At 37.4% G+C, this 23175-nt stretch overlaps 1 protein-coding gene across 7 annotated transcripts in view; it reads left to right on the forward strand.

Annotated features, from left to right (window-relative positions):
• The window catches only part of Ubn2 (ubinuclein 2), a 122556-nt gene that overhangs the window by 1795 nt on the left and 97586 nt on the right, over nucleotides 1-23175 (forward strand). For all 7 annotated transcript variants that reach the window (XM_087206309.1, XM_087206310.1, XM_087206311.1 and 4 more), the window contains exon 2: nucleotides 5155-5247. In XM_087206309.1, the coding sequence (XP_087062435.1) occupies nucleotides 5155-5247 (93 nt within the window). The remainder of the gene's footprint in view (nucleotides 1-5154; nucleotides 5248-23175) is intronic.

Consider the following 23175-nt stretch of genomic DNA (forward strand, 5'->3'; position numbering starts at 1 on the left):
AGTTAGAGAGATGATAGAGTAACCGTGGAAAATAAGGGAACATTGTTATTTTTAGCCAGTATGCCCTTTATTAGGCTTTGCTTTAGCATATCCGAGATTCCAGAAGTCGCTTGTTTTGTTTTCATCCTCAACTAGTTTGTAGTTGACATGAATGACTCTGTAGTAAAAAAAATAAAAAGTGTCGTGTTAACAGTGTCGCTGAATTTCGTTTATTTTGTAGCCAGCTAATCGTTTTGATCATTAGTTACAAATACTGTGTGTGGTCAAATCGTTACAGAATGATTTCAACCAAAATGAATTGGTAAGGGTAGAGACTGTTTTTTGTCATTGTCACGTAACATTTTGTTCTGTAGATTCACTTCTTTATCAATGCTGTGTAATTTTTTTCCCCAAAACAATATTGAAAATACTGGATTGGAGCATTTGGGGGGGGGGGGCGGGTACCAGGGATCGGACTCCGGACCTTGCACTTGCCAGGCAGGGGGCAGAACCACTGAGCTAAATCCCTGGCCCTGGAGCATTTTTCAAATAAATTGTATTTGATTTGCTAATCTAAGTAGGTGTGCAATTTTTGTAATTTTCATAAATTACAGATGAAAAGCATTATCTTTGCATAAAAGTAAAGAATACTAACTACTGAGTTCTTACTATATATTAGACACAATTCTAAGCAGTGTCTAATATATTACTACTGAGTTCTTACTTTATATTAGACACAATTCTAAGCAGTGTACATGGTTTATCTAGTCCAGCAGAACTTGTAAGGTAAAAACTGTTATCTCTGTTTTACAAATGAGGCTAGCACACAAATTTGGTGCTTATATTTAATTTTATTAGTACTGCTTTCCATTGTAGTAACAGTGCTTAGTAAAGCAAAATGTTTTACAATTAACTGGTACAGTTTAAATGTAGAGGATCCTGCCAAAATGAAATTAGAGGCAGTAGAAATACAAAGATCATGTTATAACCTTTATGCTGTAATGTTCATGGCATGATAAGTTAATAATAGATACGTGTCTCTTAATTATGAGAAAAATTCAGGTTGAATGTTTATTTGGACGCCCTAACTTTGTTAACTTGTTATCAGAACTACTAAAGTCATGTGGTGCTTAATGACAGAATGCTTTGTGAGAAATGTGTTAGGCGAGTATGTTTCCTACACTGACTTAGGTGGTAGAGCCTACTACACACTTAGGCTATGTGGTAGATGCTGTTGTATTTTTTTGTTTTTGTTTTTCTTTTGGTACCAGGGATCGAACTTGGGTCTTTGTGCTTGTGAGGCAGGCAGTGGAACCACTGAGCTAAATCCCTGGCCCAATGCTGTTGTATATGTGGTCTGTTGACCAAAACATTGTGTGGAGCATGATATGTTCTAGCAGAAAAATTAATTGTTTAATTTTTGTGTTTATACACACTATCAATTTAGGGATTTATTGGTCCAGTGTTTTTCATTTTCTATTCAGCCATGTATCTTAAAAAAAAAAAAGCGAAAAACAAGGTCTCACTGTATAGCCCAAGCTGGCCTTGAAATTCTCCTGCTTCAGCCTCCTGAGTGCTGGGATTATAAGCATGTACTACCACAGCAGCTGAGCCATATATCTTTTGTCATATTCTACAAAAATTTTTGTTCCATTGTTTATACACTATACCTTTGCAACAAAGATTTGCTTTATTTCTTATGATTAATGCCAGTTAATACATTTGGACATAAGAAAGTATATAAAACACCTATTTAAATAAAATTTTCTTAGTTCCATGAGAGGAAATTCTAGAAGAGAGATCAGAAAGCAAAATGTGAGCATGAGAATTAGTCTGGAAGGTGGTGATTCCTTAATTGGTTTATCTTCTGCTCACTCTGGGAAGAGTCCGTTTATTTTTAGAGAGGTAATATTTTCAAAATAGTTTAATTTTGAATTATTGCAATTGAGCAGTGACTCTTGTAGCAGGCTGAATAGAAAAGAGAAAAAATAACTTTAAATTTTGAAATAGCATCTGTCCCTGAATAAGATTGTAGTTCCAGTATCCCAACGTTGGTAGGTGCAGGGCTGTAAAAATGCATTATATGTGGATGCCATCTGTATTAGGTTGTATTAAATCAGGCCCCTTCAAAGAGCTAAATGAACAGTAAAACCCTAATTAACTGAAATGCAATTAGAATTTTTCTATCTTGATTTTATTAATGAGGAAAAGCATAATGAAATAAGCACGTTTTGACAGATATGAAGAGTGCAGCCACCTTCTAAGCTGTCAGGACATAGATGAGCTAGGCCCTGACCTTGTACTCTCCAGCACTGTGCTGTGATGGAGGTGGCTCAGGGTGGGGATGCAGCCATTGGAATCATCCTGCCCTGAAAGGTTCATGTGCTCACTATTTCTTGGAAGAAGGTGTCAGTGCATTTCAGAAATAACTTTTGCTAGTTATTTATACATGAGAAAAAAAGAAAAAAAAAAAAACCACTCTTTTAACTCTTAGTAAACCAGAAAATCAGTTTACCAGAATACCTATTTGTGAGCATGGTTAATTGAAAACTTACTGGAAATTCTGAGAAAAATAAGTGACTGAAATGTTAATATAACTATCCAATTTTAGAATCTTGTGGTCTTCATTGCTTATCATATTGCTTTTTCTTTTTTGATGGGTACTGGGGAATGAACCCAGGACCTTTGCACTGAGCTACAGCTGCAACACTTTTTAATTTTGTTTTATTTTGGGAAAAGGTCTCTCTGAGTTACCAAGATGGCCACACTGGGCTCAAATGTTTGATGAGAGGTGTGCACCACCATGTCTGGCTTCCATAGCACATATTTTGGATAAGCCATATGAAAAATCTAAAATTGGTATTAATGAGTTAAGATCAGAGAACAAAATTATTGCATCAATTTTGCATATGGGTAGCTAGTAATTTTCAGATTATTTTTTTCTGTTGAAAAAAACATAAGCCTATTTGTTTTTTGTTTTTGGTACCGGGGATCGAACTGGGGACCTTGCACTTGCGAGGTAGGTAGTGGAACCACTGAGCTAAATCCCCGGCCCAAGCCTGTTTGGTTTTGAGGAGGGGGAAGTTGTTCTTAACTAAAAGAAAAGTGAATCTGTTTCTTTAAATTTATTATGACCATTGAAAGTAAATAAGAGGGCTGGGGATTTAGCTTAGTGGTTCTGGCTTCCTGCCTCACAAGTGCAAGGTCCCCAGTTCGATCCCCGGTACCTAAATAAATAAATAAATAAAGATGAACTTTTGATGCTTATATAAAGCATATAAAATATTTTAAAACGGCATTAAAGCTGATTTTCAGTAAAAGTACAGGTCCATGTTTTTGTATTGTCCAAGTAAAGTGGGTCAGGCTGATAGTCAGACCTAGTAGTCAAACTTCACAGTGGCAGAGGAAACAGTTAATAAGAACAAAACATGGTGATCGCTCTCTGTTCTTAACATTTAGCTGCAGGTTTACCCTGGGTGGCACCCTGAACATGCCCAGTATTCCTTAGGTCCTTACCAATCTATTCCAGCTAGTTTCTTTCTTTTTGGATCATATTAATGTTTTCTATTGGTAACTCCATTTGAGATAAGGAAATCTGTAAGTTTATTATTTACTGCAATTTGAAAAATTGATTCTAAAATTAACTCCTTTAAGCCTACAGAAATACCCCTTTGTTCTAATGTTTTGTATTCATTCTTACCGTATTTTCCTGGCATATGTTTTAGACTGATCATATCTCAGCCTAAATCTAGGATGAACTGTCTCATCTTTGCCTCTTTAGCATGTTTTTCTTACCCTTCAGCCGTCAGCCAAATTATCCAGTATTTCAACTGTAAGATACTTCCATTTTTAATTATATGAAGATGCTAGCCTTCTTTTAAAATTTTTCCTTTCAAGTCAGGTTTTTGAAATTGGATAAAAATAGTTTTTTAAAAGTGGCTCCAACCCAGGCATGATGGTACACGCCTGTAATCCTCGCACTCAGGAGGCTGAGGCAGGAGAATTGCCTACAATTCAAGGCCAGTGTGGGTTACATAGTGTGTTCAAGGCCAGCCTAAACCACATAGCAAGACCTCATCTCCAGAAAAAAAAAATGTAGCTCCTTGTTTTTGGCTTTGTTTATTGAAATGTGTCTGTAAAATAGTAGACTTGAGGATGTGATTTTTCTGTTTGTTTTGGCAAATAGGTCATAAAAGTAGGATCCTAGTTCATTCTGTGTGTGTGTGTTTTAAAATATGTGTTTTACAATAAACTTTTGCTCTCCTCTGCTAGAAGGAAGCCATGGTAATGTAATCTTTTTTGCAGCTCTTCACTCCGTAACCTTTGTTTAATTAAAAATAGTATACACTGCACTCCCTGAAATGATCTCCATTGACAGGAGTCTGGTGATAGAGATGTTGATTCTGGTCTCAGCAGAATCAGGGCAGCTGAAAATACTCAGTGATAACTCATAGGAAGATGATTAAAGGTTGACTCTAATTAATAATCTGAAGATCCTTTTCCTAGCTAAAGCAGTTAATCTTTGTTAGGGAAGATGTCCAACAAAAGTCATGTGCATGTTTGTTTTTACCTAATATTCATGGTATTTTTTCCTTGTTATTTTAGATGAGGTGATTGTGTGATCATTTTGCAGGTGGGGTTAATTTGGATTGTTGAGTTCTTGGCTGGAAAACAACTGTGGAACATGTATAAGGCTGTTAAATGCAAATATTTTCTTGTTGTGAACCAGCATTGCTTTTAGTTACTTTTAATTCTTGTGGCTTGTTAGTATTGGGGAAGTTTTTGTTTTGTTTTGTTTGTTTTTTGAGACAGACTCTTTCTATGCAGTTCAGGCTGGCCTTGAGCTCACTATGTAGCCCAGGCTGGCCTTGAACTCACAATGATCCTTCTGCTTCAGCCTCCCAAGAGCTGGGATTACAGGCATGTGCCACCATGTCTGGCAGGAAAAATTGACTCTCATTATTGATTAAATTTAGGGTACTTCAACTCTGAATAAAAATATAATTGAAGTAATTATATAGTTTAATGTATTATTGAATACACATTTGATATAATACTATATATAATTATATATTCAATTATTGCTGTATAATTTGAAGACATTAGCATATAGCAGTAATAACAGTTAAAGCAATACTAATACTTTTGTTTCTTTCCCCATTCACTCTAAATCAGAAAAGGTTCTTTCGTACAGAAGACCCATTTAATGATGAGCATCAGGAGAGGCAAGAAGTGGAAATGTTGGCTAAGAAGTTTGAAATGAAATATGTGAGTATAATGAACAGTGTTCACCTAGGTAATTTTGTCCCTCTGCATTTTCTGTGCCTTGTCTTCTCACAAATTGAAGCCAAATGAGAAGTTAGGCAGTCAGATGCATCTGATAGGTTTGTGATGGCTGTAGTTCATTACAGTCCTTCATGTCCAGGAAGTTTAATATAATCATCTCCAATTCTTTTCTTTTCTTTTTTTTTTTTTTTTTTTGGTACCGGGGATCAAACTCAGGACCTTGAACTTGCAAGGCAGGTAGTAGAACCACTGAGCTAAATCCCCGGCCCCAGTGATCTCCAATTCTTGTAACAAAAATTACAGGTGACGTAATACTGACCACATTTTACATATGAGGAAACTGAGGCTCTGGGCCCAACTAAATGATCTGTGATCATGCAGTGCCAAGAGTAGGCACCATATCCAGGTGTTTCTGTCTCTAACTCAAAAAGGCCTTTATCTTAATTCCCCTGCTGTAGTAGTTCAAAGACTTTCCTGCCTCTTAGGAGTTGGAGAAAGAATGTGTGTACTATTTTTCCAGGCCCTCCAGATCAGACTTGGTCAAACTCAGCCTGAAGCTTAGGTTCATATGCAGTCTATATTCTGTCCTACGATATATTATTTTTTGTTTTAATATAAAAATAATTTTAGGGCTGGAGATTTAGCTCAGTGGTTCCGCCACCTGCCTTGCAAGCGCAAGGACCCAAGTTTGATCCCCAGCACCAACAAAAAGAAAAAAAAATAATTTTAATTATTTGGTATTAAGTTAACTTTTTTTCAAACTTTAAAAAATATGTTGATGTTAAATTGGACACACATGTTTACCACATTGTTTCTCTGATGTGAGAAACTGAATGTGGAAATAAGAACTGAGATGTATAATGGATGTTGGGAAATGGGAAGAAAATGTTCAAATGGGAAGGGGAACAAGGGAGGAGTGAGGGAGAAAGGAAAAAAGGGACAAGAAAAAACTGAAAATAGAAGGAAAAATGGAAACAAAACTTTTGTACATAGGGGAAAGGGCTTGAAAGGGGGAATGGGATAAAAATAAATAAACAAATAAATAAAAAGAAAAAAAAATATTGATGTTGTAGGAAGTCCTACTCCCCATCCTATTTATCTGATGGTTTTAACTTCTCTTAGCACTTTGCTAAAACATAACCCAGTTGAGAAGCAAGACCACATATAAATACACGAATCCCTTTTGGTTCCTTTGTGAGCTTTGAGAAGTGTCTTATAGAAGTAAGATATCAGGTCACACTAGCCCTGCCATTCATATTGTCCCCAAAATGCAAGCAGGATTGTAGTTGACACTTGCTGGCCCCTTGTGGTAATTGCGACGCCATTTGAGAGTAAGAGAAATAAATATATGAGAATAGATTGGAATTTAAGTCAGGTTTTAGGTTTACCTTGCCACCTACTAATTGTGTCCTTTGGGTGAACTTATTTAGCTTCCTTGGGCCATAGTTTTCTTACCTGTGAATTGAGAGGTTAAAGATTTTTCAAAGACCCTTCTGGTTGTATATTCTGTGACTACATAATAAATTTAGGGATGAACCTGTGTAGGTTTTAATAGGAAGAATAGCAAAAGGTGTTGCACTAATTTGTAGCTTTTATTTTTTTGGTGGGGGAGCAGGTTGAGACAGCGTCTCACTTGTAGTTCAGATTGGCCTTGAACTCACTATGTAGCCCAGGCTGATCTTGAACTCAGCAATCGTCCTGCCTCAGCCTCCCGAGTGCTAAGATTGTTTCTGGTTTTTTTTTTTTTTTTGGAACTGGGCATCGAACTGGGGTCTTTCCACTTGCAAGGCAGGCTGTGGAACCACTGAGCTAAATCCCCGGCCCTAACCTTATTGCTTTGTTTTTTTGGGGTTTTTTTTTTTGGTACCCAGGATCAAACTTGGGATCTTGTGCTTGCAGGGCAGGCGGTAGAACCACTGAGCTAAAATCCCCGGTCCCCGAGTGCTAAGATTATAGGTGTGCACCACTGTGCCCAGCTATAGCTTTTAATTTTATTTTGTTTTTTGAGGCAGGGTCTCCCTTTGTAGTTCAGGCTGGCCCTGAACTTAGTATGTAGCCCAGGCTACTCATGGCTATCCTGCCTCAGCCTCCTGGGTGCTGTGATTACAGAGGTGTGCCACCACACCCGGCAGCTGTAGCTTTTAATTACAGTATAATCTTCTGAGATTATATGGTGTGTCTCAATGTATAAACCCTAAAATACTGTATTATATACGTGTGTGTGTGTGTGTGTATATTTTTATATATATATATATATTTTTTTTTTTTTAATGGTACTCGGGATTGAACTCAGGACCTTGCGCTTTCAAGGCAGGCACAGTGCCACTGAGCTAAATTCCTGGCTGTGTGTATTTTTTAATATAAGCCATTAGTTTAATATTTTAACCAGATGTTACATTTACAAAATTTTTAAAATGCAGTCACACTTTTCCCTCTTGTGTGCCTACCTAATCTCACTTCCTAGGCATGTAACATTTGGGGTGTGTCCTTTTATTTTATTTATTTTTTCCTTTTAGAGATACTATATTATTATTCTCACATTTTATATACATATATATTCATATTTCACCCCACCCTTTTTTATACATATTACAAAATCCTATACACATTGTACTTTTTGCTTTTGGATTTACTGTATCTTGGAGGTGTTCTATTTTATTCCCCTACTTAGAATGCAAGCTCTCCCCTCCTCTCCTCTCCCTTTTTAGAGCTGTTTGCCATTTCGTTGATGGAGATACCACAGTTTATTTAACCAGTCCCTGAATGGTTCAAGTTGATTTTTAAAATTTGCTTTTATAAATAGTACTGCAATAAATCACTTTGTAAAATTTCATAAATTTTAAAGTTTATCTTCAGGACAGATTCCTGAAAGTGGAAAATTCAGGTCAAAGGATTATGTGTTGGGCCGGGGATTTAGCTCAGTGATTCCACTGCCTGCCTCGCAAGTGCAAGGACCTGAGTTTGATCCCTGGTACTAAAAAAAAAAGGATTATGTGTTTATAATTTTCCTTTTTTGAGACAGGGTCTCAAAGGCTGGCCTGGAACTCACAGTAATCCTCCTGTCCTAGCCTCCCAAGTGCTGGGATTACTGGCATCCATCAGCACATCCTGCTATAATTTTCCTATATATTAACAAATCCATTTTCCACTCACTCTAGCATATTGGTGTACCTTATTTGCCGTAAGTTATAAAAGCATGGATTAGGGGTGGGGATTTAGCTACAGTGGTGCCATCGCCTGCCTTGCAAGCGCACGGTCCCAAGTTCAGTACCCCATACCAAAAAAAAAATCATGGATTAGAATTGTCCTTTGGATACGGGAAAATTCCTAGCATACCATCCTATAAGTAATGAGTCAGTATATATGACATACTACCTGGGAATTAGCGTTGGTTCTTACTGGGGAGTTCTAGGATGGTCCCTGGAATAGTAAATTCTATGTTCTGAAACTAATACGTAAAATTGGGTTCCATACTATTTGGATATATCCAGGGTTTGCATTGTTCAGGGATAAAATGCTATTTTTGTTATAATCCAAATTAATAAGCTGTGTTTCTTTTCTACAATTTTGTTTTGCTTAGTCTTATTTCCATCCTAGAGATTTAAAATGCCCTACATCATGGAGATTTTATGTACATCAACCTAAAAGCATACTATAAGTATTCAAGCTATTTGGAACCATCTAAAAAAATTATTAGCCAAAGTGAGCTGAAGAAAGATAATTTGTCTGACTTTGAGCCATCACAAAAGATCTCTCTCAGATAGAAGTATTAGGGGTAGCAGATTCAGATGTTCTAGTAGTTGAAAATTAGTGATACCAGAATTGAGAGGAAGTAGAAAATTATAAGAAAACACTATATAGCATATTGAATTTAGGAGGTTTCCCCCTTCCATTCTGTCCCATTTTTATGGTCTATGTCCTGTTTCCTGTTATGCTGCTCTTATGCTCAGATATTCAGCAGCAGTTACTAAATGGTCTTTTTGAGGAGCTAATGTAACTGAAATACTTATTTGTACTAGATTATACTAAATTGGTTGCTGTACATAATTGTCTTTTTTTGCTGTACATAAATCTTTTTTATTTTTTATTTTTTTGCACTTTATTAAATTCTTTTATTAAAAAATATGCACATTTTTTCTATCACTTCTGAGTTGTTTGGGTTTTTTTGTTTTTTGGGGGTTTTTTTGGTACCAGGGATCGAACTCGGGTCTTTGTGCTTGCAAGGCAGGCGGCAGAACCACTGAGCTAAATCCCCAGCCCTACATAAATCTTATTACTGAATAATTTTGAAATTTCTACTACTCTGTAAGTTTTAAATTTGTCTTGTTGGTGACAGTACATACTCTGTGTTTTATACAGATAAAGTTCAAAACCAGGCAAGATTAATTTAAGATTTTCAGTGTCAGCACAGTGCTTATCCTCACATAAGAGATGGTGGTTAGTTAGTAGGAGTGGTTATGGAGGGACCTTTGTGCTAGTAATGACTTGTTTACTAATCTTGATGGGTGTTGCACAAGTGTGTTCACTTTTCTGCATATGTGTTTTAATTCATTCAAATGTTATTAAAAATAAGACAGAACATTTTGTCCTCATTTTAATTTTCCTCAATTCTAGAAGATTTTTTGTGTGTGCTAGTATCTCTTACCATCACAGAGAGCTAGCTAAGTTAAGAAAGTTGCTTTTTACCTTATCTTTAAGATGGAGTTAATCTTCAGATGATTCAAAAATCCATGTAATTTTGCTTCTCAGATTAAAATTATTTTGTTCCTATAAACTATTCATTTGGGCCATCTGAAGACATAATTAAATGATGTATGTTGCTTAGAAAACTGAAATTAAAAAAAAAAAATTGTCTTGTTTGTAACTGTTAGAAAGAAGCAGGATTAGGGCTGGGGATTTAGCTCAGTGGTGCCAAATCTGCCTTGCAAGCACAAGGTCCTGAGTTCAATCCCCAGTACCGAAAAAAAAAAATTATGGAAAGAAGCAAGATTAACTTTAAAGAGGCTCCCATGCCTTCCCCATTCCTAGTTAAGGCTCTAAACATTTAGGATAAATGTCCCAGGTTCCAACTCAGTTTCTAGGTGGCTTCTAGATGATGTATGTCTTTTTTTTTTTTTTGGTACCGGGGATTGAACTTGGGACCTTGCGCTTGCGCTTGCACGGCAGGTGGATGTATGTCTTTTTAAAGGCTATCTGTCTTCTATATCAGGGAATGAAGTTGAGTTTAATAGATATAGATTTGTTCATTTAGCCTTCTAGGATGTAGGATAGAAAATTTCTCTTGCTGAAATCTTTTACCCAGCCATCTTGAAATATTATGTGCCTAGAATTGGACACAAATGAATGAAAGCACAATACTTGGTGGCTAGCAGGGTCTCAAATTAAGACTTTGATTCTGAGGGACTCCAGGATAGAAAGACAGTATTCTGCCAGGCATTCATTAACATTCATGAATCATTAGAACTTAAATATCTACTTACCACACCATAAAGGCTTTGAATACCACCTTGCATGCTTTTCTGTGTGATTTGGAGCTCTCAGAGTCCTTGTAGCTCCATACTTATCCTTAAAAAAAGGACGGGGGAAGGGGGCCGGGGATTTAGCCCAGTGGTTTGTCGCCTGCTATACAAGCGCAAGGACCCGAGTTCGATCTCCAGTACCAAAAAGTAAAAAAAGGGATGGGGGTAGATTTGATGATATAAAAGTAATTCTGAACAGTCTTATAAATAAAACACTTAATAAAGTAATACTCATTCAAAGACAAATTATATTTTAAAATTATCTTGATTTTCTTTTGGTATGGATTATAAAACTGATTTTTGTCCATTATTGTTTTATTTTTTTTATTTTTTTTTTCCATTAAGTTTATTGGTACATTTTAGATATAAAATACAACTACATTCATCATTGGGATCTTGTACCTTTACATGACGTATCTTGGTTCTTATTTTTTTCCCCTTCCTTTGCCCTCCCTTCACCCCCTCCACCCTTCCCTATTTGCAAAGACTTTGTTTCCATTTTTTTTCGTTTTCTCATAGTTTTTCTTTTCCCTTCTTTCCTTTCCCCTACCCTTTCCACTTCCCCTATTCCTTTAGACCTTTTCTTCCTATTACACTATCAATTATACATTTTTAAAATTACAATATCAAGATCTAGAAGACATTACCACAGATTTTGCAGAATTTAAAAGGATATAGAAAGCATATTACAAAAATCTTTTTTGAAATAAATTTGACAACTTCTAAGAAGTGCGTTGGAAGACAAATTAATGAAACTGACTCTGGACAAAATATAAAATTTGAATAGCACCTATTAAAGAAAGTATATTCCTAGTTTGAAAACCTACCTAAGTGACAACAACAGGCTCATAAACATTTTAACTGATAAATTATATCAAACATTTAAAGCAGAAAAAAGAAGAAACACTTCTTTCCTCATTTTAGGAACTCAACATTGTGCTAATCCTAAAACTGGATAAAGATAATAGAAGAAAAAAGTATGAACATAGATAGAAATTTGTTTAACAAAACAAACTCTTAGAAGTCAGATCTGGCAGTATGTAGAAAGGGGTTTTACTATAGGGATGGCAGTGTTGGTTCAGCATTGTCCAGTATTGTTTTAACAAATTCCAATATTTTATTGAATCTTTTTTTTTTTGGTACCAGGGATTGAACTTGGGTCCTTGCTCTTGCAGGGCAGGCAACGGAACCACTGAGCTAAATCCCCAGCAACAATTCCAATATTTTGAAGAACTATGATTTCTGATGAGTAACTTTTTCGCAATAAATACTACTGTGTTGAGTAAAAAGAAATATAATTTTGTACTTAAAATAATTATGGATTTTTTAAAGTGTCTTCAAATACTGTACTGGTACAAGTGGATGTTATGAGAGTATTTATATTCTTTCCCTGAGTATTTTTAGAATTACATCAGCTATTCATTATTAGTTGATCATACCTGCTGAGAGGTTAGAGCTTCCTTGGGAAATTCCTAGGGTCTGCTTTTCCTCTTTTGCCTGTATGTTAGGTCTGGTTCTTTGGGTGAACTTGGTATGGCTTTGCATGAAGGGACTTGTTCGGGCAAACTTGGAAACATCACCATAAAATAAATGCTCCTTGTAAAATATGAATACCAGTGTATTTGGGGTTCTGTAGACCCACAGTATAATATTACTATACAGCCAACCTATCATAACTGCATCCATGGATTCAGCCACCTGTACTGAACATGTAAATATTTTTTTCTTGCTATCATTCTCTAAACAATATATAGTATAACCATTATTTACGTAGCATTCACATTGTATTAGATAGCTGGGGATTTAGCTCAGTGGTTCCACTGCCTGCCTCGAAAGCACAAGGTCCAGAGTTCAATCCCTGGTACCAAAAAAAAAAAAAAGTATACAGGAGAAAGTGAATAGGTTACATGCAAATGCTATGATATCTTGTATAAGCGACTTGAGCATATGTGGGTTGGGTGTTTGAGGGAACCTAGAACCATTCAAGACACTGAGGAATGAATGTGAAGTAAAAAGATAAAATAATCTTTTAAAACAAAGTGGAAGAGGGAGGGGGCCTCTTAAAGGGCAAGGAAGAATTCATAGCTCAAGCAGTAGTTTATTGTGGATACCAGTTTTAACCACTTATCATAACCTGCCCTTTTTTTTTTTTGGTACTGGGGATTGAACTCGGGTCCTTGTGCTTGTGCAGCAGGTGACAAAACCACCGAGCTAAATCCCCGGCCCAACATGCCCTTTTAATTTCACAGCTTCTTTGACCTAAATACATTTTCTTTACCCTCCTTCAGTCCCTTTGGAACTATTGAGAATCAGTATGAGGGATTTGAGGTCTCACACCCATAAGAGGTGATTATAGAAACCTGTGTAGTACTTTTGTGCTGAGGTCAGCTTGGGCCTATCTTTCTACTGATTCACACTTTACCTTTTCTGTTGGTAGGTTGAAATGGGCATAGATGTAAAGAGATGAGGTTGTGACAAGGTAGCCAAAATGGGGAAACTTTTGAGTAGGGGATGTTTGCTCAGTGGTAAGGCTGGAGTCTTTCTCAGCAGTTAGTGCCATGCTTTTTGTTCACCACGGGTGACACGCCAATTGTTGGTTTTGGTTCCCTTCACTGTTAGAGGCTGTGGAGGGTCCTGTGCTAAGCAGTGTCTTGTTTGTTTTCAGTTTCATGTTACAGTGTAATTAATTAATTGCACTGCACTGGCTTGAGACACTGACTGTCAGGTTAGGCAGGTACTGATGACTCAGTAAGTAAATACTATAGTATTTTCTGAGTCATAGTGAACTACTATCTAGATAAATGAATTAAAAGGGGGTTCTTTATTTTAAATGTAGCAAAATTCAGGGGGTTTCTTGGAAATAAATTTTGATATTTATATGATCTGTTTAATATGTAAACTGTGTAATAACAACTGCAAAGGTCCAGAAATTTGTCAGGCAACACTGATTCTACTACAGGGAGTATTTTTGCTAATGATACTGAGAAAAGAAAGTGATTCAAAATGGATCTATCCAGGAGGGAAGACCTAATAGAAACCTTTGCGGATCTGTCTTGAGCTTCTTTAGATGGAATTATAATGTTACTATGTACGTTGCTTTTTGTCAGCTGTCAAAAGTTTGATTCCAGCTTACACAATTTGCACAATTGAGTTTCAGTTTAATTAGAGAACTAAGAATTGGAGGTTAGAAAGGAGAGGTGTGTGGGCAGGGGATTTAGCTCTGTGTTGTTGTGCCTGCCTGGTAAGCACAAGATTCCGAGTTTAATCCCTAGTGGAGCAGGTGGGTAAAGAAGAGGTATAACAAGGATGGTTTTTCCAGAGGCCAGAAGGTAGAGAAAAATAGACTGAGGCTAGAAAACTTGTACTCTAATGGCCTTGATGGGGAAGAAAGGAACTGAATAGAAAATATTTTGAGTCAGGTGTGGTGCCACATATCTGTAATCCCAGCACGGTGGGAAGTTGAGACAGGAAGATTGCAAATTCTAGCCCATCTTGGGCAATTTAGTGACTTACCAAGACCAGGTCTCAAAGTAAATTTAAAAATAAATAAATAAGTGCTGAGGATATAGCTCAATGGAAAGGCCCTGACTTCAAAACCCAGTACTAGCCAGGTGTGGTGGTACATGCCTGAAGGATTGTTGTGAGTTCGAGGGCAGCTTGGACTACATAGTGAGTTCAAGGCCAGCCCAAACTACAGAGCGAGACTCTGTCTCTAAAACAAATAAACGAACAAAAAACAGAACCCAGTACTGAAAGGAAGAGGGGAAAAAGAATACTCTGGGGCTGGGGATTTAGCTCAGTGGTTCCACTGCCTGCCTTGCAAGCGTGAAGTCCCGAGTTCGATCCCCGGTGTCAAAAAAAAAAAAAAATTTTGGCAAAAAAGCTATTGATAGGTAGACCCAAGTGTGTAGCACTTTGGCTAATAGGGCAAGACTTGAGAAAGAGCTGCTTAGGTGTAGTGTGTCAAATGCAGGTTCTCCACAGCTCTGTCCCTGTGCTGGGATACAGAGTAGAACCCTGTTAGGGGAGTCTTAAAACTTTGGGGCTGAACATTTGGTGGACCAAACCTAAAAAAATAAAATTTCTTCCCGGGTGTGGTGACATGCACCTATAATCCCAGCACTCAGGAGGCTGAGGCAGCCTGAACTACACAGTGAGACCACGTTTCAAAAAAAAAAATTTCTTGAATGCACAGTACATGTACATGTACTTAATGAAAGGTGATATAATTCATGATAAGTGAACCTCTGTCTTTCCTCTGATTACCACCTAACGAGCTGCTTCCTCAGCCACGACTTGGAGGTGTGTATATGTAGGCATTTACATATTTTAAAGATTTTTTTGTGTGGGTGTTGTGTAAGAATAAGTAGATTTAAAAAATCAACTGATCATCTGTAACCCAATGCCAGGCTTACAAATATTAGTTGGATGGTTTGATGTGGATCCTTTCAGGACTTTAAAAATGCATATGTGATTATGTATGTGCTCTCTAGCACTGTTTTTTGTTTTGCTTTGCAGTACTGGGTGTTGAATGCAGGTTGTCACATGTCTGAGCAAGCACTCTTCCACCTGAGCTATAGCCTCAGCCCTTTTAAAAATTTTATTTTGAGACAGAGTCTCATTAATTCATGATAATTTGTGCAGGCGCCCCTCAAACTTGCAATCTTCCTGCCTCAGCCTCCCATGTTGGTAGGATTACAAACTTGTGCCCCAGGCCCAGCTTGCATTTTTAAAAAATTTTAATTGTGAGCTGGGGATTTAGCTCAGTATTGCCATGCCTATCTTGCAAGCACAAGGTCTGGAGTTCCTTGGTACAAAAAAAAAGATTTTAGTTGTCTGAGTACATGAATATGTTACTGTCATTAAAAACAAAGTCAGGTGATACCTACTAAGCCAAAGTCTTCATCACCACTGTTTCTAGCTATAACCCTTCTCCTTAGAATCAGTCATGGTTATCTGTTTATTATTGTATTCTTTGAGCATTTTATACTGATTGATGGGTATATAGTGTTGTGTTTTTCATAAATAAGATCATCCTATCATATAATAAGTAGCAATATATCATTTAAATGTTCTGTCCATGATTACCACCTAGGCTGATGACCTTTTCAAATCCTTAATTAACACCAATCCTGTCCTTTTTGTGAATAACGAACTATAAATAATACTTGATAACTGCTTTTATTTCCTGTATCAGAGCTTTCGGTGATAACAAACAGCCCACTGTGACACACATGCTGTAGGTTTGCCACCACTGAACTGTATTAAAAACATTCTTCTGACACATTGCTTTTAAATGATTGTTAATACTGAATGGATATGTCCTAATTTATATAACTTAGGCTTCTGTCATAGTCATGACACGGATGTGGTCCTGGTGAAGATCTTACACTTGTATAGGAACATATTTTGGGATGCATCTTGGTCAGTTAATACTGTTAGGATCAAGTAAAGCTTAACTCTTTTGTATACTTTCATTGGTAAGACACTTATTGATAGCAAGTATCTGATTATGAACTGTCAGCAACAGTCACTGTTTCTAGTAGCAGCAAATGGGTTACCTTGACTAGACATAGATGTCCCTAAATCTGATCACCTGTAAACTCTTCGCTCTTCTTCACATGTATTGTTGTGCTTATTGCCAGTTTTTTCTTTTAGTTATCCCCAGGTACATCTTATAGTCAGCTAGTCATACAGTCATGCCCAGACACACACACACACACACACACACACATGAGTGCACAAGCAGAAGTATTAGGAGAACAGAAAAAGGATCATTGAGGTTTAACTAGAGAGCATCCTGGAAAGAAGATAAAAAACTGAGGCTTGGGTCGGGGATTTAGCTCAGTGGTTTTGCCCCTTGCTGCGCAAGCACAAGGACCTGAGTTCGATCCCTGGTACCAAAAAAACCAAAAAAAACAAACAAAAAAACTGAGGCTGAGCTGGAAAGGGTGGGAGGACTTGGTAAGGAGTAACTCTGTTCCAAATGGGCAAAGCCTGAGGAAAGGCCAGCGAGTGTGTTTAGGGAGACTGGGGAGGGAGTATGAATGAATCATAGTGTTGTTGTTAGAAAACTGTAAGAAAAAAGCTGGATAGTTTGAGTCTACACGTAGAAGGTATTTAACTGGTGTCATACTAAGGATTTTTTTTTGGTACCAGGGATTGAACTCAGGACCTTGCATTTGCAAGGCAGGTGCAGTGCCACTAAGCTAAATCACTGGCCCTAAAGCTTTTAAATTTATCTTGTAAGCAGGATATGTCAGAAGCACTTTGACTAGGGGGAATGATATGAAATTGCCTTTTAGAAATAATGACTAGGTGATAATATATGGGATAAAATAGAAGAAAGAGAGGCCAATTAAATCATTCATTCTATTTAGGTGAAAAACAATGGTCGGTTTTCTAACATTGACAATTAGAATGGAAAGGAAACTGTAGATGTAAATAAGCATATAGACAAAGGCTTACAGGAAAGACTTGAAGTGGAAATAATAGTCCTGGATTGATCCCTAGCCTGTGAAAAATTCAATCGAATGCATGAATTCAGATCAGCATTACTGAAGTATAATTAATTTTCAGTGTTGAGTTTAATGGATTCTAACAGTGACATTACATGCCTATAATCTTGTAACCCTACTACAGTTATGATACAGAACCATTTCATCATCCCAAGGAGTTCCCTTGCACATCTTCATGGACAGTTTCTGCATCGACCCCTAGCCTGACAACCTCTGATTTATTTCTTGTTACTTTGCTTTCTGTTTATTTTTGTAGAGTTTCCTATAAATGAATCTTCTGCCTTCTGTGTCTGGCTTCTTTCACTTAGCAGAGTGCTTTTGAAATCTGTCCGTGTGTTGCGTGTGTTAGTAGTTCCCTCCATTGTTGAGTGCTAACAGATTAGGTACCACAATTGTTAGCATTCCCCAGATAATAGGCACTGGGTTGTGTCTGGTTTCCAGTTATGAATAAAGTAGCTCTAAACTTTGCAGTATGTTTTTGTGTGAACATATAATTTCATTTTTCTTGAATGTATGTATGTTGTCAAGACATATAGCGACTGCATGCTTGACTTTATAGGATACTACCCAGCTGTTTCCGAGAGTAACTGCATCACTTTGGTTCTCACCAGAGAGCTATGAGATAACTAGTTGCTCCACATCCTTATTTACGTTTGGTATTACTTGCTCTTTCAATTGTAGCCATTAATGGAGTTTTATGGCAGAAAAATAGAATGAACAAAATAGGAATGTCACATGGGTGAGGCTGATTTGGAGACTGTTGACAGTAGTGACACAGATTTTACTTTTAGTGGATTTGGTTTAAGAAATCTCCAGCTAAGAAAAGGACCCTGTAGGCTCTAACTTCTCTTTCAGAATTTTTCTAGACAGATGTGAATTTGAAGATTGGTCCTTCTATTTCCATTCTGACCATAAACAAGTTACTTACCCTTTCTAAGCTTTAGTATTTCCTATTTGTTAAATGTGAAATAAAAGATGATAGCATAGGCTCTAATGCGGAGTTACCGCTTGAAAAATGGTAGCTGTCATATCATCATCTCTATGGCACATAAATACTGTATATACTTATCCCCCCAGTAACTTTTGACTTTCAGATCTGCATTTTTCCTGACTGATCTGTGTTCATTCTCCATCCGGTAACTAGAGTGATTTTGTTAAACACTAACAGGGACAGGGGTTTACTTCTCGTTCTCATCTCCTTGGTGGTTTCCACAAGGGCTTAGCTCCACTTGCCTTGCCTGTGCCTGTATGTCTCAGGAAAAGTTAAAAGTTAAAAGTTCTCCTTACAACCTGCATTTTTCCTGTCTGCTGTTTTTAACTATTGTACTTACTTGTTTGTGTTTTTGTGGTGCTGGGAATTGAAGCCAGAGCACTTTGGATGAGACAAGCGCTCTACCACTGAGCTACATCCCAGCTGTAGTTATTTATTTAATCTTTCTTCTGACAACAGTATTATAGGATCCATAAAGGCTGGCATATGGTAGGTGCTCAGTAAATTCATTGACTAGATTATCCTGCTTTAAATTTCTTTTGAACAAGGACTTTTCTTACTTAAATTACTTCTGATATTTTAGCATATTGCTTTTATAGCAGATTTTTTGTTTAGTTGATTTTCAGTTGTTGACATAGTGTCTTGCTATGTAGTCCAGGCTGCCCTTGAACTCACTCTGTAGCTTAGGCTGCCCTCTAACTCATGATCCTCCTACCTCAGCCTCACAAGTGCTGGGATTATGGGCATGTCCCCCCATGCCTAGCTAGCGTATGTTTTTGGTACTGAGATTGACCCCAAGGCCACACATATGCTAACCATGTATATCAATAATGAACTCACCGAGAAAGAAATTAGGAAAACAGTACCATCAGGAAAAAAATAAATATAGTGGACCCTTGACTTAAAAACTCAATTCGTTCGCAAGGACTGGTTGTAACTCAAGTTGGTTGTAAGTCAAGACTTTTTCCCATAAGAAATAATGGAAATACCCATAATGCTTTCTGAACCTCCCAAAGCACCCATTAACTGACCTTTTCATAATAAAAAAGGGTTGTATAATGTGCATAATTTACCAAAAACACCAATAATTTTCCTTAGTGTGGTCACCAAAAAGTTATAAAATGGTCCTAGTTTACCAGAAATAACAACTTCATACTGTACTCACCATTCAAGTTGAATGGCTTGTGGGGAGAATGAAATGGAAGGTGATTATTGTTAGGAAGTAGAATCCCCTTCCATAAGAACATCAGGAATCTGGCTCTCTGGTGTCCTTTCTCTCCTTGGGAAAGTCTGTAGCCCACTAGGACTTTCTTCTGGCTCACTAGGTCTTAGCCTTTTCAGAACTAAAAACTGGTCTAAGGGGCCGGGGATTTAGCTCAGTGGTTCCGTCACTTGCCTCACAAGCACAAGGACCCGAGTTCGATCCCTGGTACCAAAAAAAACCCCAAAAAACTGGTCTAAGGTTGTCTGTTTCTTCTTTTCTTTAACACGGCTCTATAGTATGACATAACATTGTCATTAAGCAAGTGAATGCAACGAATATGCATTTATCACAGTAATATGTCTTTAACTCTTTCAGGAAGATACCTACAAGGAGAGCAGTTGGGTGGAATGGAATTTCTATTTTTAGTGTTTTGAGGAGTCTCCATGCTGATCTTCACAGTAATTGTACTAGTTTACACTCTCATGAACCACATAGGAGGGCTCATTTTCTCCCACAGCCTTGCCAACATTTGTTATTACTTGATTTCTTGATGCTGTTGTTTCTGGGGTAAGATGGAATCTCAGTGTTATTAGTCCTCTGTCCAAGGAGTAGCTGGCAAAATTATTTTCCTATTCTGTAGACTATCTCTTCACTCTGTTGGCTGTTCCCTCTGCTGTACAGAAGCTTTGTTTTTGGTACTGGGGATCAAACTCGTGACCTTGCATTTGCAAGGCAGGTGCCGGAACCACTGAGCTAAATCCCTGGTCCTGTACAGAAGCTTTTTAATTTGATAGGGTCCCATTGTCAATTCTTGGTGTTATTTCTTATGCAATTGGGATTCTGTTCAAAGTCCTTGCCTCTGCCTATGACTTCAAGAGTTTTACCTATTTTATCTTCTAGATTAAATGTTTGTTTTAATATTTAGATCTTTGATCCATTTTTAGTTTAGTACATGGTGAGAGAGATGGGTCTAGATTCAATCTTCTGCATATGGATAGCCAGCTTTCCCAGCACCATTTACTTAAAAAGCTATCTTTCTTTCAGTGTATGTTTTTGGACACTTTGTCAAAGAGCAGATAGCTGAGTGTCTGGGCTTCTGTATCTTCTGTTCTGTTCCACTAATCCACATTTCTGTTTTTGTGCCAGTACTATGTTGTTTTTATCATTGTAGCTTTGTAGTATAACTTGAAATCTGGGATTGTGATGCCTCCTGCTTTGCTCTTGTTAACCAAGATTGCTTTTGCTATTCTAGGTGTCTTCTGGTTCCAAATGAGCTTTAGGATTGTTTTCTCTAGTTCTGTAAGGAATGCTGTTGGTATTTTGATTGGGATTGCTTTAAATTTATGTAACAGTGTTGGAAGTATGGCCATTTTCACAATATACATTCTGCCTATCTAGGAACAGGGGATGTCTTTCTATTTTCTGATGTCCTCTTTGATCTCTTTATTTTAGAGTACTGTAGTTTTCATTGTAGAGGTCTTTCACTTGCCTGGGTAGGTTAATTCCTAAGTACAGTGGACTCTCCTGTGAACAACTTTGATTAGGTCTGGAGTTATAATTTTAACTTATGACCAAAGTCTTGAGTTACAGCCTGAATGCTGGTCTTTCCTGTGTGGGGTTAATTGAGAAATCCTAGGCCAGTGTCTCTCTAAGGACACTGAGATCTGCCTGGAAGAAAGTGTGGCCTAAAATTATATAGGAGAGACACTTTGAGGGCTGTGTAGAGGAGCCTGAGCCTTCAGTTGTCTCTGTAGTTGATGACATTGTCTCTATAGCAGAGTCCATAGGCTTGCAGGTGAACAGTGGTGATGTTGAGGAACTGGTGGAGGAACATTCAGAGGAATTATCTACAGAGGAACTTCAGCAACTTCTGGCTAAGCAACAGAGAATGGCAGCTGAGGAACTTTCTGAAGAGGAGGGGGAGTATCAGCAATCAGTTTAGCCAATTTCTTCTGAAATAAAGGAAATCCTGAAAAAATGGACAGAGCTGCCAACATTTGTAGAGAAGACCCACCCAGGCAGAGAAAAAGCCATGTTTATAGCAGCACAACAAATAGCTAAATCTTTGAAGCAGCCTATATGTCCCTCAGCAGATGAACAGTTAAAGAAAATGTGGTGTTTATACACAGTGGAGTACTTCTCTCCCATAAAGAAGGTTAAATTTGAGTCATTTGTAGGTAAAATGGGTGTACCTTCAGACCATAATGTTAAGTGAAGTAAATCAGATGCACAAACTTGAATATCACATGGTTTCTGTTATATGAGAAACCCAGAGCATAATTTTATTTTTGGAAACAGGGTCCTACTATGTAGCCCGGGCTGGTTTCGAACTTGCAGCAATTCTGTCTGAGCCTCCTGAGTGCTGGGATTAGAGGTGAGCACCACCACCTCAGCTCCAAAGCATAAATAACTTACAGAGCAAAATAAAAAATAAATAATAGGAAACAGGGAGATAGCTCTTTGTAGATGGGAAGGGGACCAAGAGCTGAAAGGAGGGGGAAGGAGGAGAGCAGAAGGACATGTGAAAATAACCAAGATGTGTTATGTACATGTCCCTGTTCTCCATGATGACTGTAATCATATACTTCAAACGTACTAATAAAAATTTTTAGAATATAAAAGTATTACAGAATCTTTTGGTAAAGGCTTTCAGATTGCTTTCTAAAAGAATTTAATTGATACTTTTTTTTTTGGTACCAGGGATCAAACTCAGGACCTTGGGCTTGTGAGGCGGGTGCGGTGCCACTGAGCTAAATCCCAGCCCTTGATATATTCTTATCAGCAGTATTTAAGCTATCCTATTCTCCATCCCTCCAGAATTTGCAAATTTATAATTTGATAGGTGAAATTAATATCATACTTTAATTCCGTTTATTTGATTTATCATTTCCTCTTGATTTTTTTTTTTTTTTTGGTACCAGGGATCGAACTTGGGTCCTTGTGCTTGCACAGCAGGCGGCAAATCCACTGAGCTAAATCCCCGGCCCTCTTCTTGATTTTTAACATTGCTTTTTTTATCATTTCAAAACAATACTGTTTACTAATGTTTACTTTTTTTTTATTGTTGTTCTTGGTTTTTGTTTTTTTGTTTTTGGAGGGTTTTTTTGGTACCAGGGTTCAAACTCGGGATAATGTGTACTCCTATATTCATGCCATAGCTATGCTAATTTTCATTACATAAACATATGTGACATCCCTCATTTCCTTTTTTTTTTTTTTTTTTGGTACCGGGGATCGAACTCAGGACCTTGCGCTTGTGAGGCAGGCGGTGGAACCAATCCCTGGCCCCTCCAGTTTCTTAATTAGTTTTATCTGTGAGTTTTTATACATTCCTCACTTCATCTCCCACATTCCTCTCTCAGGGTGAAACTATCCCTTATATATTTTCCTGCTTGTGTGTAACTTTTTCTCAGTAGAATAATTCCCATCCTAGAAATACCCCTTTGATTCCCTGGACTTCTGATTCTCACTGTAATTCTATAAACTAGTCTACAGGTCCCAGTTTGCAAAGCTGTAAAATAGAGACACTTAGCATGTGTGTGCATTTAGTAAGTGCGCATCCATGTTGTACATATGTATGTATATACTATGTATATGCATATGCATGTGTGTATGTTTAAGCTTGCCAACTGGTATTTCATATGAGGATTGTTGTTCTGAGGCTTTGCTCTCAGTGGC

The sequence above is a fragment of the Heterocephalus glaber genome, unplaced genomic scaffold, assembly GCF_053883595.1.
Source record: "Heterocephalus glaber isolate CG9 unplaced genomic scaffold, H.glaber_assembly_v1.0 deba00000621, whole genome shotgun sequence".
Classification (NCBI taxonomy): domain Eukaryota; kingdom Metazoa; phylum Chordata; class Mammalia; order Rodentia; family Bathyergidae; genus Heterocephalus; species Heterocephalus glaber.